The sequence below is a fragment of the Tiliqua scincoides genome, chromosome 4, assembly GCF_035046505.1.
Source record: "Tiliqua scincoides isolate rTilSci1 chromosome 4, rTilSci1.hap2, whole genome shotgun sequence".
NCBI classification, from domain to species: domain Eukaryota; kingdom Metazoa; phylum Chordata; class Lepidosauria; order Squamata; family Scincidae; genus Tiliqua; species Tiliqua scincoides.
Genome location: NC_089824.1, coordinates 162,096,564 through 162,111,817, shown reverse-complemented (window position 1 = coordinate 162,111,817; position 15,254 = coordinate 162,096,564). Strand labels below are relative to the sequence as shown.

General features: G+C 43.3%; 1 protein-coding gene across 1 annotated transcript in view; it reads right to left on the bottom strand.

Moving 5' to 3' along the window:
* Nucleotides 1-310: 310 nt before the first annotated feature.
* POMGNT1 (protein O-linked mannose N-acetylglucosaminyltransferase 1 (beta 1,2-)) overlaps nt 311-15,254 on the bottom strand; it is a 30,493-nt gene continuing 15,549 nt past the window's right edge. The window contains exons 10-22 of the mRNA XM_066623938.1: nt 14,984-15,054; nt 13,602-13,677; nt 11,902-11,985; nt 11,303-11,344; nt 10,770-10,828; nt 10,163-10,235; nt 9,832-9,960; nt 8,051-8,176; nt 7,225-7,289; nt 6,424-6,468; nt 5,945-6,080; nt 5,300-5,409; nt 311-4,638 (exon numbers count right to left, since the gene is read on the bottom strand). Of these exons, the coding sequence (XP_066480035.1) occupies nt 4,542-4,638; nt 5,300-5,409; nt 5,945-6,080; nt 6,424-6,468; nt 7,225-7,289; nt 8,051-8,176; nt 9,832-9,960; nt 10,163-10,235; nt 10,770-10,828; nt 11,303-11,344; nt 11,902-11,985; nt 13,602-13,677; nt 14,984-15,054 (1,113 nt within the window). The 3' untranslated portion in view covers nt 311-4,541. The remainder of the gene's footprint in view (nt 4,639-5,299; nt 5,410-5,944; nt 6,081-6,423; nt 6,469-7,224; nt 7,290-8,050; nt 8,177-9,831; nt 9,961-10,162; nt 10,236-10,769; nt 10,829-11,302; nt 11,345-11,901; nt 11,986-13,601; nt 13,678-14,983; nt 15,055-15,254) is intronic.

Genomic DNA, 15,254 nt, shown 5'->3' with positions numbered 1-15,254 from the left:
TCTAATGGAATAAATTTATAATTTCATTCCATAAGATTCCATTATTCCCCTATCTAGTGCTATAGCATCTGTACTAATGCATTCTGGGGCAACAATGGAGGAGCAAGAAACCTGAAAGTGGGTCTTTAAAGTTATTTTCACACTGATTTGGTATTCATTGATTTTTTTTTTTAACCTCAGCCGATAAAAAAGCACAACCTATATATTTCACTGGGCTAGATTTACTGGCAAGAAGTGGTTGATGAGTGCACTCTATTCCAAAGCCATTAAAAGAAGAAGGGCAAAAATTACTCTGAATGGAGACATGAAATGTAGCCAGTTCCACCACGTTTATTTTTGGAAAAACACAGCCAAGACAAACCCATACTTGGATTCCCACAGCAGCTAGCACTCCTACAAGCAGCCCCCTGCCCTCTTACTAGCTGCATGCAAGGAGAGTCTTCTGCTGAAGAGCCAAAAACATCCAACCTCCATTTAACTGCACCATTCTTTGCATAAGTTAGAAGAAGAATTCTAGGAAGGGGGAGAAAAAAAAAATTACAGAGAGGCAGATAAAACAGGAAATGAAAACCAAAAAGGCAGAAGAAACAATAAGTCAGTTCCAGACAGGAGCTTTCAAGAGGAAGGTTACAACAATTTGAATCTCCTGGCACTGCAGAGCCTTACAGATGTATGAAAATCCATGGCGAGACCATAGGGTAGGGCAGCTTTACATTCAGAAGTCAGGCATTGCAATGGATAGTTTGGTAACAGGGAAAGCATACACAGTAACCAGCTGGATAATATTATCCAAAGATGTTATAGTGTTCTAGGAATCCATGTGCCTGGAAAATGCTCCAAGACAGACCTTAGCAGGAACTAAATTATCTTCTTATTCCTTTAGGTTCAAAAGTACCTCCAGTTTGCTTTTAGCACTGCTTTGCCACAGGTTTAAACAATATCTGAAGTCAGCAGCTAGTCAAGGACTAAATTCTTCATGGGTTACCATTTCAGCCAGAAGGATTTCAGCTTAAATAAGGGGTTAATGAATTAAATATTCCACACTTAGAATGTCATTCTGCTTACTTTGCTGAGAAACAGAGCAGGGGAGTGTGATTCCTAGATTTGCGAAAAATACATAATAGGGTTTAATTTTTGTTTCTTACACACACACAGGAAATCATGGGTGTGAGGGAACAGCTATTTCATTTTGATCAGTTCACATTTGTTCCTATGCATGTTTACACAGAAGCCCCATTGAAGTCAATGGGGCTGAGAAGCATGACTGGGACTGCAGCTATTCAGGGTAATCCAGATAAATTTATGCCTGTGCCATTGAAATCCAGTCCCAATTATGTGCAGCAGGTCCAATGGTCTATTTCTGAAGTGTAGCTAAGAGTGCAATATACCCGCCATTAAAGTCAAAACTGCCATTTCTTTAAATTGAGTGGGTCTACGTATGTCCTGATTTAATTTTTCCAAAGTCTAATTTTTTTTATTTAGAAGCATCACAAGTTGCATATATGTTGTGAACCTTATGGAAGCCATACTTCTGATAAGAGAAAACTTATAAGGTTTCTAAAAATAGAAAGTGAGAAAAACTGAATTAGCCGTATTCAAAAATTCCTGTAGGATTCTGTTCTGTTCCCAAAAATGGCTTTTGTATTTTGGTGTTTGGCAAAGGAAAGTAGGTTTTTTCCCTAGAAAAACTTAGTCCCTGAACATCTGCTACATCTACCCTTTGACATATCAAGTCGAAGAAAGAAGGCAGGCAGTTGTAGGCTTGTACGTTCTCTGAAATCTGCATGGCAAAATGGATTTTCTTGACTGGGAAGCATTACACCAAACAATCTCCAACATTGTGGGTACTTGCCTCCCCACGAAGCAAAAAACAAAAGTCCAACCAAATCAAGTCAAAGTTTGCCTTCATACAGACATCCCTGGCAAAAATAAGCTGCTGTTTCCATAGTATCTTTGATGTCATAACCAAAGATGTTTTGCATTGGTCAAGCATGACAGATAACACAAGAGCAGACAGAACACACTATTTCCTTTCAGACAGTACTTCTATGTCTGCTCTTTGATCATTTTCTCAGCATAAATTGACCATGTAAAGTGACCGAATGTTTTGCAGGTTGACTTTCTAAATATGAAAAGCAACTATTCCACCCCCCCACCCCCGCAACTCTGTTTGGAAGGAGGAAGGGGCCTGTGATCTGGTTTTAAGAGACAAATGTTTTCAGTCTCAGGTGTGCTCTTGCTATACTCTCACTCTAGCTCCTGCTTGACTGCATCTGGAAACAACCCTTACACAGCATATTCACTACAAAGCTGGTAAGCAAGGCCAAAATAAGAATTGCATACCATTTGCATTTTCCTGAATTATCAGCTTGTTTTTTTATGGACTGTGAGCCACCTGACTTCCAACAGCAATTCATATTTGGAGATGGGATGTTAATCCCCTTTTCTTGTGGGCAGAAGCATTCACAAGACACCCCATTTCTTCCTTTAAGATACACCATTGAACAGACACAGGTCTGAGCTCATCTCTGTAAATATCAACTCATGTACAGGTGTGTAATAAATAATGCCACTGAAGGCACATCCAAAACTCTGCCATCTCTTCATTAGTCACAGAAACCCTGGAGCTCTAGTTTGGCAAACAGGAAGCCAGAGAGTTTAGGAGGTGTGCAGTCCCAATGATGTGAAGCAAGTTTCCTGATTCAAGAGGGATTCCCAGCATAGGTACAGAGAAAGCCAAGAATGAACAGCAGCTTTACAGACAGGTCAACATTGCTATCATTCAGGAATGCTGTGCTGCCCAGCCCTACCGCCTAACCTCCCGCTCCCATCCCACTTTGTCGTCTCATGTTCCCTCAAAGAGAGCATTAACTCTTCAATATATCCAGTTAGTTTGAGGTTTGGGGGGAGGATGGGGAAAAGAGAAGCAGAGAAGCCCCACTACCAACCCAAGGGAAGGTCAGATCTAAACTAGAATCTGCCCCTTACTGGGCAATTTTCCTCCCCTTTCAGTAAACAGCTAATCATTCTACTGAAACTTGCATTCTTGATCCTAGAACTCTCCTCACCCCATAAGGCACAGGAAGCAGAAAAGGAAGGACTTTTACCTCTATACCCTGAATTGATGCCCCTTTCCATCTCTTCCACTCAGTCAATCTGGAGTCCAGAAAAACCACCCATCCACTGCTTCTTTCTGAAGAATCCGCACTACCTCCCTGTTGGCTGATGAGTACCCCCAAATCTTCTCTCTGAACAACATGCTTCAGCAACCTGTACCTCAAATAACAAAACAAAAAACCCACCACCACCACAAGACTGACTAAGAAACAAGAAGAGACCCAAGTCCTATTAGCTCTACAGGGAGAACCTTCTCTCACAGGCACATGCCATTACTAATCCGGACAGCAGCCCATAGGCAGGTGGACTGCCGCTGCTCCAGCTCCTCTGCACATTAGGCCAATGAAGGGACAAATACGCCCCTTGGTTATGTTCCAGCCTATTAGAAGTCTTGTTAGATCCCTTCACTTTTACATTTAGGACACCAAGGCATTCTAGGCCAGCACTTGCTCGCTCAAGGCACTTTTGGAACCCACTGCCACTTGGTTCTTGTTCCAGACATAATACAATATTTGCTGCAGTGACACATAGCAACATCAGGCCCCCACATCTTCAGCCTCTGCATGCTGTAGCTAGTCTGACTCTTGATAAGGGTTTGAGCCAAGAGGAGTTGACTTAAGTTGAGTCAGCAGAATCCACTGGGTAGACAGAGGCCAGAACTTCAAAGTATACCTTCTTGCATGACCTGTTCTCTGCCCCCCCCCCCAACACACACACACAGGACAACAAAGGAATTCAGAGTCTGACAGTCCACAGCGCCGAGACATGCAGTTCCTTTGTGGTTTGCATCCTGAAGCTGCAGGTGGTGACCAAGCCTCCATCTCCAATGCCAAACCTGTGTGCAGGTGAACTGTCTGCTCTATAGCCACTGGGCTATGGTAGGGTGATCTCTGTTTGACAAATGATACCACCCACGTGCTTTCAAGGGGGTAGATTCTCAGTCATCCCCATCTTGTAAACCACTAGAAATACAAGCAGGACATCAGTCTAGAAAAGGATGCTGACCATCAAATGTACAGAGTTAATAAATAAAAAATACATATTCCAAAGCAGCAGTGTGGGAGGAGCTCCTAAAAAGGGAACCAATCCCTTTCAAACAGCTCCTTCTGGCCCAATCCCCAACCTGGGGGGAAAGGGTGGTTACAGTTAGTAAGCATCCATGTTAAAAATGAGGCAATCACATTGTTGCAGTGGCTTAGAAAAATACTAAAAGGGGCCTGCTACGACTTTCCCCCATGCAACTGAGCTGCACTCAGCAGCAGCCTCCGAGAAGGGGGAGCCTGCAGCCCATTTGTCTTGTCTTGCCCCAGTTCCCGAGTCCTTTGGAGAAAAGAGCACACAGATCCACAGAGCTCCATGGTTGCCTGTTCCCTCCTTGCCAGCAGACTGCAAAGATGATATGGACAAAGCTCCAAAGTCCTGCCTCACGTCTGCTCTGCACCTGCCCCCATGGCTCCTGCGACCTCATCCTTGGCTTGGGGTTCCATGTAGATTGGAATAACTGAAGCAGGCTTCTTAGATCTAGAGAGAAGTAAGGGATAGGTGTCAATAACCAGAGGCTTCAGATATTTGAAACCCACCCCCCCCCCGGGGTTTATGGATGAAGACACAATTTACGGTGACTGCCTGGGGAACAGGTCTGTTTTGTTGAAAGAGCTTCAAGCTACACAAAGCATATCTGCCCACCTATGCACTGCCAGGTCAGCCGTTTCCCTCACCATTACCTCATCTCAGCAGTTGTTTGCCATACTCTTAGATTTAGGTGCCACTACTCATCTCCTTTCTAGCTTAACTACCTCCACAATTCTAAGCCTCCATGCCCACAGACTCCTTCCAGCAGGGGGATTGCTTTCCAGTGGAACACTTTGAATTATGACTATTCAAATTCTTCATATGGTGTTCCATTGCATAGCACGACACATAACAATGGCATCTTGCCAAGTTCTCTGCAACCGTTGTTCTTTTAATGAGGAATGAAATGGGCACCAGGGGGCAGCAGAGAGTGGCTATGACAAGACCTTAGGCCAGGGGTCAGTTAGCACCTTGGGGACATTATTGTTCAGGTCAGACTGAGAGAGTTGGAGAGCCTCAAACTAAGCAGTCTGGCAGAGAATTGGTTGGAAAGAAACAAGATTTACATGGGGGGAGTTTTGCCCCATAGGGACACCAAATGCCCACTTACGAATATGGTGAGGCGGGGACTCCTACTACCAAGAAGTGGTTCTTCTTCCGGAAGAGCCGCCACAATCCTTTGTGGTTCCCACGAACATCCAGATCCCAGACATGGAGGCACTAAGGACAGTGGAAAGACACTCTGCAGGTAACAATTCTGGGGAATTAGGAACTACTCCTTACCTAGTGGCTTTTTGGCAAGGGCTCAAAACATACCTGTTTCGTCTGGTGTTTCACAGGTAGGTGGCTGTCTACTTCCCAACTGTGGTTTGACTACTTCCCCCAATGGTTCGACAATATGTATTGGGTTTTTGCTCTGTTTTAATGCTTTCTTTTTAATGTTTTAGTGTTTAACTGTTAAAATTAATGTTTAATGGCTTGTTATGATGTGTTTTTCCCCTCTCTTATTGTTATGATGCATTGTACATTTATTATGAGCTCTGTAAGCCTCCTTGGGTATTTGCTGCGGCATGGGAAAGGTGGAAAAACAACAAGTTGTTGTTTTCTAACAACAACAACTTGACTGAATCAACCATGAAATAGAATCTCCTGAATCTAAAAAGGCAGCATTTGCTTGGATTCAAGTACCATTCAGGATGAAAAACCACCAATGATACATCAACAAGGCTGGGTAAGAGGAAAGTTGGGAAGTTACCTTGGCAAGTTGAGTCCAGGTGGTGAAGTCTGCTTCCTGCTCCATTTTAATGTACATCACATAGATCTTTCCTTCAGTGTCTGGCACAAAGGAATCTTCACAGGGGTTCTTGCTGTGATCCAAAACTTCTGCCTCACTGAAGAAGAAAAAAAAAAGAAAAAGAAAGGACATGAGCAAGAGGAAAGTCAAACTCTCACAGGCACACACACATTAAAAGGAAATTTGCAATTCAAGAAATCCCAAATGGCTTCATGTGCATTTCAATTTATTAAAGTGCGGCAAAAATCTCATTTTACAAAAATTAAAAATGAGACATGAGCCATAACAGAATGCCTAGGGGAAAGGGGCTGATGTTCAAGGACATCAGGTGAAAATAATTTTTTTTTCATTTCAACAGTTTGCTCTGCCCTTCCCCCACACAAGGGATGAAATACTGCATAGCCTACCCACCAGGAGCTCAGCTTCCTAGTACAGGTTACCTGAGCAGTCGATGAATTTCCATCTCATATGCATCTTTTTTTAAACTGCATGGTGTAAAAAAAGAAAAGGTATGTCAGATAAAGGAGAAAGACTGCCATTTTACATCTTCTGGGTGCAACAGGGCTCTGCTAAAAGGCAGTCCACTCAAGGTCCAGAATCCAACTCCACTAATAAAATGTATTTAATAAATATGGTTAAGACACCGGCCTTTTAGCTCCACTGTAAGAGTGCCTAATCAGGTCATTGGTCCCTTCTCCTCCACTGTCTCTTCCTTCCTATTGACCAGCCTCACAAAATGCACATAAACAGGACCTTCCTTTCACCTCTACACCACCCCCCTCCAAATGCAAAAGGGATACAGAAGATGCAATAGTCCAGAGAATTCAACTTGCAAGTCAGAAAGAGGAATGGTTGGCAACCTTCAGTCTTGAAAGACTATGGTATAAGCCTACAGCACCCGGTATTCCTAGGCGGTCTCCCATCCAAGTACTAACCAGGCTTGAACCTGCTTAGCTTCTGAGATCAGATGAGATCAGGCATGTGCAGAAAGAGGAACGTGCCCCTTCTATTTCTATGCTGCCTTTTTTGCCCATAACCCTTTTTTGGGGAGGGAAGGTTCTGAAAATCATGGAAACACTAATATATTATGGTCACATTTAGGGGGCTGTGGTCAGCATACGTGGACAATTCATCGTTGCTACACTGGAGAGGTGCATCAACAAGAAGGTTATATCCCTGGATTAGAACAAGTCTGGCTCTTGGAATGAAATGCTGATTCTACGAAGTCTGCAAACACTCACCTCTCCACGTTTTTAAGTTGCACGTTGGGGACAGTGTTGAACTTGTGCTTTTTGAAATAAGCTTCCTGGGGGTGGGAAATAGAAAGAAGAACATATTTAGGACTCACTTACCTCTGCCAATATTAAACCTATGATCCCATGTACCCCTAAGGCACGGGGTTGGGAGGGCCCATGCACACACGAAAATTACAACAGCAGTAGAGAAGAGCCCAGTCCCCCCCCCAATGAGCAACATCACCTGAATGACTTACTGCATGAGCCTCCATATGGCTGCCATCATGTAGACCAGAAAAACTCTATTGAACACCAACAGTTTTTGTTCAGCAATCAAAGCACGAGTTGCCTGGTTGGACAAACCCAAAGCCCATCCAGCTTTGCTCTCTATTTCGAAAAGTGACCACTCAGATTATATCACAAGCTGTGCTTGAAGATGTACATGTGCATATGATTGTGAGGGGGCCATGGGATCAAGTCCTCAGAATCTGGTATTCATAGAGCAGTAACTCTGTGCGAGAAGGTTTCATTTAGTTCTCATGGCGCATGAATTCTTCTCTTGTTATAATAAATGGTCGATGAGGACCATGAACCACTTCTCTGAAAAATTGTGGTAGGTAAGCCATAGTTCTTCTGCTGAACAAGGAGCTGAAATGCTGGACCACGCTCTGCATCCAGTTAAAGTTTCAATAGTGTGTGCTAGAACCTCTGTGAAAAACTGAAATGGGGAAGGCAACAGAGGCCACAGCTAATGGATCCAGGAGCAGAAGACAGAAAGGCTCCTAGGTCAGCGCCTGCTTCACCTTTGTAGAAGTTAAACACAGGTACTCACATGGAAGTAGCCATTCATGTTGAGACCCACAATGCCAAAATGGTATGAACGCGATACATCAGGGATGATACATTCTCGGCCTTTGCGCTGCTCCGGCATTCGCATCCACATGTCCCAATCCCAAAGCTGAAGGGGGAAAGGACCAAACATGCAGGGCTGCATTGTACTCCACCAGAAAGATCAACAGACCCGAGAATACCCAACTTCCTCTAACCCACAGGGAGCACTCGTACTACTTGTATCCCTAGCAGAGTCTGAAGCCAAATGATCCAAGTTCAGATACAGAATTCCTTGGTATTTTCAAGAGTAAAAAAAAGGCCTCCAAAGCAGGTGCAGAACACAAATATATCACAAAGTAGTACGAAATATTATTGAAAAGCCAGTGGGGGCAGGAACATACCATTGCTGCTCAGACACTTCATCTCAATGTGTGAAGCAACAGATGTGTGGGTCAAGTCTAAAAATCTGTTACAAGAATCTCTTTCCTGCTACTTTGTCATTCACCACCAAACTGCTACACTGACAGCCCAATCCTCATCAAATTTCCAGTGCTGATGAAGCCTGAGGTAAGGGAACAAATGTTCTCTTACTTTGAGGAGACCTCCATGAACCCTTCCCCCAACTGCAGGATACAGCGCATGCCCAGTTGGCATGGCTGCATCAGTGCTGGAAATCTGGATAGGACTGGGCTGTGAGTTCATCTGTCGTGTGCTCCATCACACATATTTGATGACTAGGTGCTACTGTGCTTATTGGGGCTGGTAACAGTTTGCCTGAAGAATGATACAGGTATAACCTAATTATCCACTGATTTTTCACCCACAGTTTTATCTCAAGGCAATGAGAAGGACCCTTTTAAATTAAAGGAAAGAAGTCGTTTAACATTAGCATAACATAACATTAGCATAACAATCACTTTGCATTCTTTCCCAGCACTGCACTCTGGGTGAAGGGAGGGGTCACTGGCTTGGAGTGAAGCCTTTCTAAGCGCTTGGACAGAGACTGATAGATGGATTGTTTGTCTAATGACTCTGTCTTATTTAACTAATTAATTAGTTAAATTATATCACAAAGGTCAGCAAGGCTGTTATTAAAATCACCAGGGCAGAGAGACTTTGTTTTTTAAAATTGATTTACTATAGTGCATTTTTTGCCATCCATGTGAGTTCTGGGAATGGAACCCGTGTGAATAAGGAGACTCAACCTGTACAGTCAGCCATTGGCATCTGTGGGGGTTCTGTTCCTGGAACTCCAGCAGATGCTGAAACCCACAGATAACTGAAGCCATGGGTCAGGGCCCTCACCTGACCTCCAGCTATGACTGGAAGCACCTGGGGGTATTCTAAGGCCTGGAGAGATTGCATGCAATCTCCCTGGGCCTGAGAAAGCCCCTGTGGAGGTGTAAGAAAGGTACTTTCAGTTGCGTCCGGGAGGTTAGGTGGGGCCCTCTAGCATGGGTTCAGAACCTGCAATGAGCCAAACCCATGGCTTCCAAACCTGAGGATAAAAATGCCCCAGGCGTACTTTGAAGAAAAAGTTAGGCTATGATGCAGGTCAGATGTTATCTCAAAATAACTCACACCTTAAAATAAAATGCTTGTAAATTCAAAACTGAAAATTTCTAAGTGGTGTACTAAAGGTTACCCATAGCCCTAATGCTGCAAAAAGAATTGTAGTGCAGCATTCACAGTCACTGCATATGGTCTCCTACTCAATATTTGGCAATAGAAAAATAAATAAATCAGGCCTTGTTCCTTAAGTAGAGATAAAGAAACACTGACTTTTTCTGGCGTTGGCCATTTGGGCTCCAACTCATCCTTGTAGAGGGTCTTCCGCAGTACCCAACCCAGGCCTGGCATGGTCTCCACACGATAAAGGAGAGAAGGGTCTTCAGCTGTGTGCTCATAACCCTAAAGGCCCCAAAGAGAAACATTTAAGAAACCCTCCCCAACGGGGATACTTAAAAAAACATTGTCATCCCACCTGAAGTGTGTGTGGTGGTGGTGGGGGCAGGAAGGCTTCTACTGAGCATAGGAAAGGAGGGTGGGAAAGGAGAATAAGAAGAGGCAACCCAAAGGCAGAGAGGGGAATCAAGAGCCAAACTCTATGTACCTGGTCGTTCCAGGCAGAGATGCAGTACAAGCTGTCATCTTCTTCTAGCAGATAGATGGACTGGCTTAGGAAGCTGAATTTAAAAAAGAAACAGGTTTTTTTCCCCCCAGCAGCATGTAAGTCAACCTCAGTTACACCAATAAGAGTAAGTTCACAGTCAGCAATGGTCCTAAAATTGGTAACCTCATTTGAACAAAATCACATGGAACAAAGTCAACCCTGGCAAGTCCGTCAAGCAAGCGTGGACATTCAATGAAATCAATGCATCCAAAATTAAGTTGCGTACAAGTTAAAGTGGGTAGCCCAGACAACTTGAGTAATGATCAATTTGGCTATAAGGCTTGGTCCAGTTGATTTTTCTTCCCTTTTAGAACTCTAATGGGCTGCTTTGAGCAGGTCTTATGCACCATTCTCTTTATCTGAGCAATGCACAGCCAGTTCCATCTCACACTGTTTCCACTGACTTTGTTCTCACAGCTGAAAGTAGCAACCAAAAATCAGTTTGATCAGACTGAGCTAACACACACATCATGGTCCTGCTAATGCTCTTTGTTGACAAAATGGAATCAAGGAAAGGTAGAGCTTAAGTTACAGGCTCAGTCAATACCTGAAAAAGTCAATAGAAATGTCTAGGTCTTCTTCCAGCACCACAGCAAATTTGGCATCCTAGAAAGAGGGGGAAAGGGGAGAAAGAATGAGAACATGGCCAATGGGAGCCAGTATTCTCAGGGAGGGGGGAATATTATCATCCAATTGATGAGGACATTCAGCAAGTCCCAAAAACCTCATTATTGCCAGTACCCCATTGGCAAGAACCCAATGTGGCATTTTAAATAACCAAATGAACCTAACAAAACTGTATTTCAGTTCAAATACACATTACTTCATACAGGATGAACATGACTTTTTCCAGGCCATAAAAAAACCATACGTTTCCAAAAAACAGTTTGAGAGCCAGTGTCACTACCCATATCTATTTCTACTTGATGTACTTCAACAATGGCTCCTCAAAAGACGATTATGCTCTTGGCTACCAGAATATATTCCCCAGACTGCACAAGCAACCATTATCAGAAAGAGGATTCTCCAGACCCGAGTGAACAAGCCCACCACGACTGAGAAAAGACAAGTGACACATACTGGATGCAAGCTGAATGTTGCAGTCAAACTGGCTTTGTAGTGCTATGAAGAAAAAAGACATGGTCACATGTTACAAAGAATCTGAGCATCTCTTAGAACTTGTTCCATTCTCACTCAGTGAGCAACGATAAATTGCTATCAGTGTACTACTACAGTGAGCAAGTCATACATCTCTAACCTGACCACATGATTCTGGCCTATCTAGAATAATACACTGCAGGCAGAGTGCCATCAAGAATATTGACATAACATTTTTTAACCAAGAGTCATTCACAAAGCAACTTACATATTGAACAAACATTCATTCTCAAAGGGTTCATAATGAATAGCAAAATGTTCACTAGTTTTGGGTCTAGCGCTATAGTGTGTTGATGGTTCAAGCTGAGAGTCCTAGAAGTTTGTACATGATTAGCAAGCAAAGTCTTATATGCTTGAGGCAGGGTCTGCAGAGACCAGTGGCTTCAAAGCAAGGTCTTTCAGGGGAATTGGAACAGACTGTGGTTTTTGACAAGGTGCATAGTTCAACACAACAGGCAGCCAGTCAAGAAAGCTGTCACTACAAAGACAATTCCTGAGAACAAAGATGAAAGAAAACTTGCCTGAGAAACTCTGGCATTTTTAATACTGATTGGGGTGTGCTGAATTCCCTTCAGTCCAAATAATTCCACCACATCCATGGGCTCCTGTTAAGGAAAGGCGATATGAGAGGTTTACATATAACATTTTGATCCTCAGCAAACCATTAGTAGTCTCCAAAGAAGTCTCCATGACGACAATAAGCTTCTGATACTTAAAATGCCACCAACAAAGGTAATAGCTAACTATTCTTCACAGTTACTGAAGTTACAGAAAAGTTTGCAGAGTTTTAGTCATGGGGAACATGACTGTGTTTTAAAGGGACATTTCCTCGTTCTTTGGAAGAAAACTCTGACCGTTCTGCTGCACCCATCGCTGAAGCCACGTATCTAAACCAGGGGTGTCCAAACATTTTGGCAGGAGGGCCACATCATCTTTCTGATACTGCATCGGGGGTTGACAGTGTCGGCCTTAATCTTAAACTTAATCTTAATCAGGCAGTCAATTAATCAATCAATGCCAGACACACACAGCAGAACAACACTCACTTAGTTCTTCCAAAGTCTTTCCCTGCCTGGGGCCTTCAGTTTAGTTTCAAGATGAATCCTCACCAACACCAACACTGATGGCTGGGTTCCCTTGGAGAATAACAGCCCCTGGCTTGACTCTTCTTCTCCGAAACCATACACCATCTGTAGGATCGAATCTCTCCTGATCACAGATCCTCCTCAGACCCATGGTTTTTTGGGAGGAAATAGCATGCTTTCCCAAGAGCTTTCAAGAGCTCAGAAAAACACAGCCATTCAGTTGTCTCTGGCTCTGCCCCCCTCCCAAAGATCTTAAAGTGGGGGGAAGGGAAGGAAAATCTGTACACAAGACAGATTACACTGGCCTACAAAACTGAGGGTCAGAAAAGTTTTTTCCAAATTTTACATTGGTTTGATAAGAATTTGGGTTGCTGATTCAAAAAATGGCATCCTATCATGTCTAGTTTTGGAGATATAGTATAGCCTCATTAGTGAATGCTTTAAGCAGCTTCCTCATGAGGAAGCCATGGTGTAGGCTTCCTCATGAGGAAACTGCTTGAACCATTCACTAAAGAGGCTATGCTGTGTCTCCAAAACTAGACGTGATAGGGCAAAATGGATGCCATTTTTTGAATCATCACCCCAAATATACTCAGGAATTGGTGTAACGTTTAAGGAAGTAAAATGTGTGTTGGCCTGTGTTATTTAAAGCTCTAAAGACAACAACAACAAAAGATGGTCCAAACCCAGCACATGGCTCAGGACTAACTCGTAACCAGTATGGCTTGTACCAGATCTTGTGAAATACAGCTGCCACATTCTGTACCAGTCAAGGTTCTTGAACAAATTTCAGAGTAAGCACTGTCACCAATGGCAATTTCATGACATTTTGCTTTTATCAAGAAGGAATCCCTGCTCTTATGAAACAAAACAGGAAGGGAAGAAGGATGCATCATCATTACCCCAACAGAAGTGGATTTAACAGAAGCCAGGCACAAATGGTCCTTCAAGCACATATTCTGTGACCAGAAAGGTTGAGATTCATGAGCCAATGGGAAGAGTAGGCATGTAAGGAGAGGGAGTAATCAGCAAGCCACCTACTGCTACTCTCTTGCAAGAGTTCTTCTTGCAAAAATAGCCCTTGGAGCATATATAACATTGTAGTCTTAATGCATATGCCTTATCTAGTCCCTTACCTCATAATATCCATCAATGAAGACCATAATCATCTGTGGATTGACTCCTTGTGCCGATAGTAGGGACCGTAGCATCCTGCAGGAGGAAAGTTCAACAATGAACAATGAACTAATCCAATTTCAAGAATATGAATATTACCAAAAGTTATTGTCATTTAAAGTATCAAGCGTAGCATACATTTTGGGTGCTGCCATGTTTCCCTGAAAATAAGACACTGTCTTGTGTTTTTTTGAGCCAAAAGACACACTAGGTCTCATTTTCGGGGTAGGTCTTTTTTTTTTTTTTTAAATGTACAACAATCTACAGTCATTAATGTACAAAAATATACCGTACAAAAATATCCCCTCAGCACCCAGGAGGATCCCTGCCTGCCGGTCTACTCAGAAGTGAGTCCCTTTATAGTTAATGGGACTTACTCCCTGGAAAGTGTGGAGAGCCTCAGAGCCTGGTAGGCAGGGTTGCCTCACTTGCAGCTTCCCACCTCAGCTCCTCCTCAGCGTCCTCTGTCCAAGGCAGCACAGCAAGTGCTTTCTAGGTGGCACGCGCAGGAGTGCAGCGTTCCTGGTCACATTGTCCTCCTGTCCGAGGACCCCTTCCGCCCCCCCCCGTCCTGGCCCTGATCACAACTAGGTCTTATATTCGGGGCAGGTCTTATTTTTTGGGAAACATGGTATTAATGATCTTTGCCACACAGCTTCTCTAACTAGTGATTCTTAATGACAGTTTATCCAAGACAGCAGAATCAATAAAGTGACTTATATCACTTCAAGCTGCAGATGGGAAAAACCAAATATTAGAATGCATCCCATGAAAAGGTCTCTCTCTTCACACAGAAATTTGGCATGTCATGGAGAACTACAGCTTGAATTCTTCTTCCTGATCTAATAGCTTTCTACATGTAGGGCAGTATGCATGTGGGGAAGATTCAAATCCTTCAGTCTTAGAGTGGTAAAGCTCAGGAAACACTTTATCTCTGTATTCTGGACTGCATGAAATGGCCAGCATGCCCTTTAGAGAAGACATGATGGGGTTTCCTTAAAAAATAAAAGATAGGGTTCTACCTGTTCCATCAAAAGGCAACTTGCTGCAAACTGCTCCCTCCCCACCTGTGGTTGCATAGACATGTGCCCCAGGAAGCTAACCAAGCTGTGAAAGGCTTTCCTTGATGTATGCCAAAGAGAGTCCCAAAAGAAATTGTCATCGCATTTGGGAATCTAAACAGAATGCCTTCAAAAGCTCTTCTGCTTTGAACTTTGTTCCACCTAGCAATTTTGTAGGAGTTGAAGGGGGGTTTTCCATGTCTGACTGTTGTTATGCTTTTAGCATAAGCAAACCCAACACAGCATTGTGTCAATACAAACAAGCACAGCTGAACACCCACCTGTACAGGTAGTTGGGTCTGTTCCCTGCAATGACAGCAACTGGCACATCAAAAACCTTGTTGTCTTTGAGCTAAGACAGAGGAGAACATAAACCAGAATTTTAGGAGAAAAAAAAACAAAAACCCCTTTCTACTTGTCAATATTGCTTCTCCTTGCCGCAGAACTTCTATAAGGGACAGAACAGTAGCATTCACAGTGCAGAGATGCTCCTGAGCATGCCTATGCTAGGTAAACAAAGAAGCACTTCATCAGCCAACCACTATTCATCTA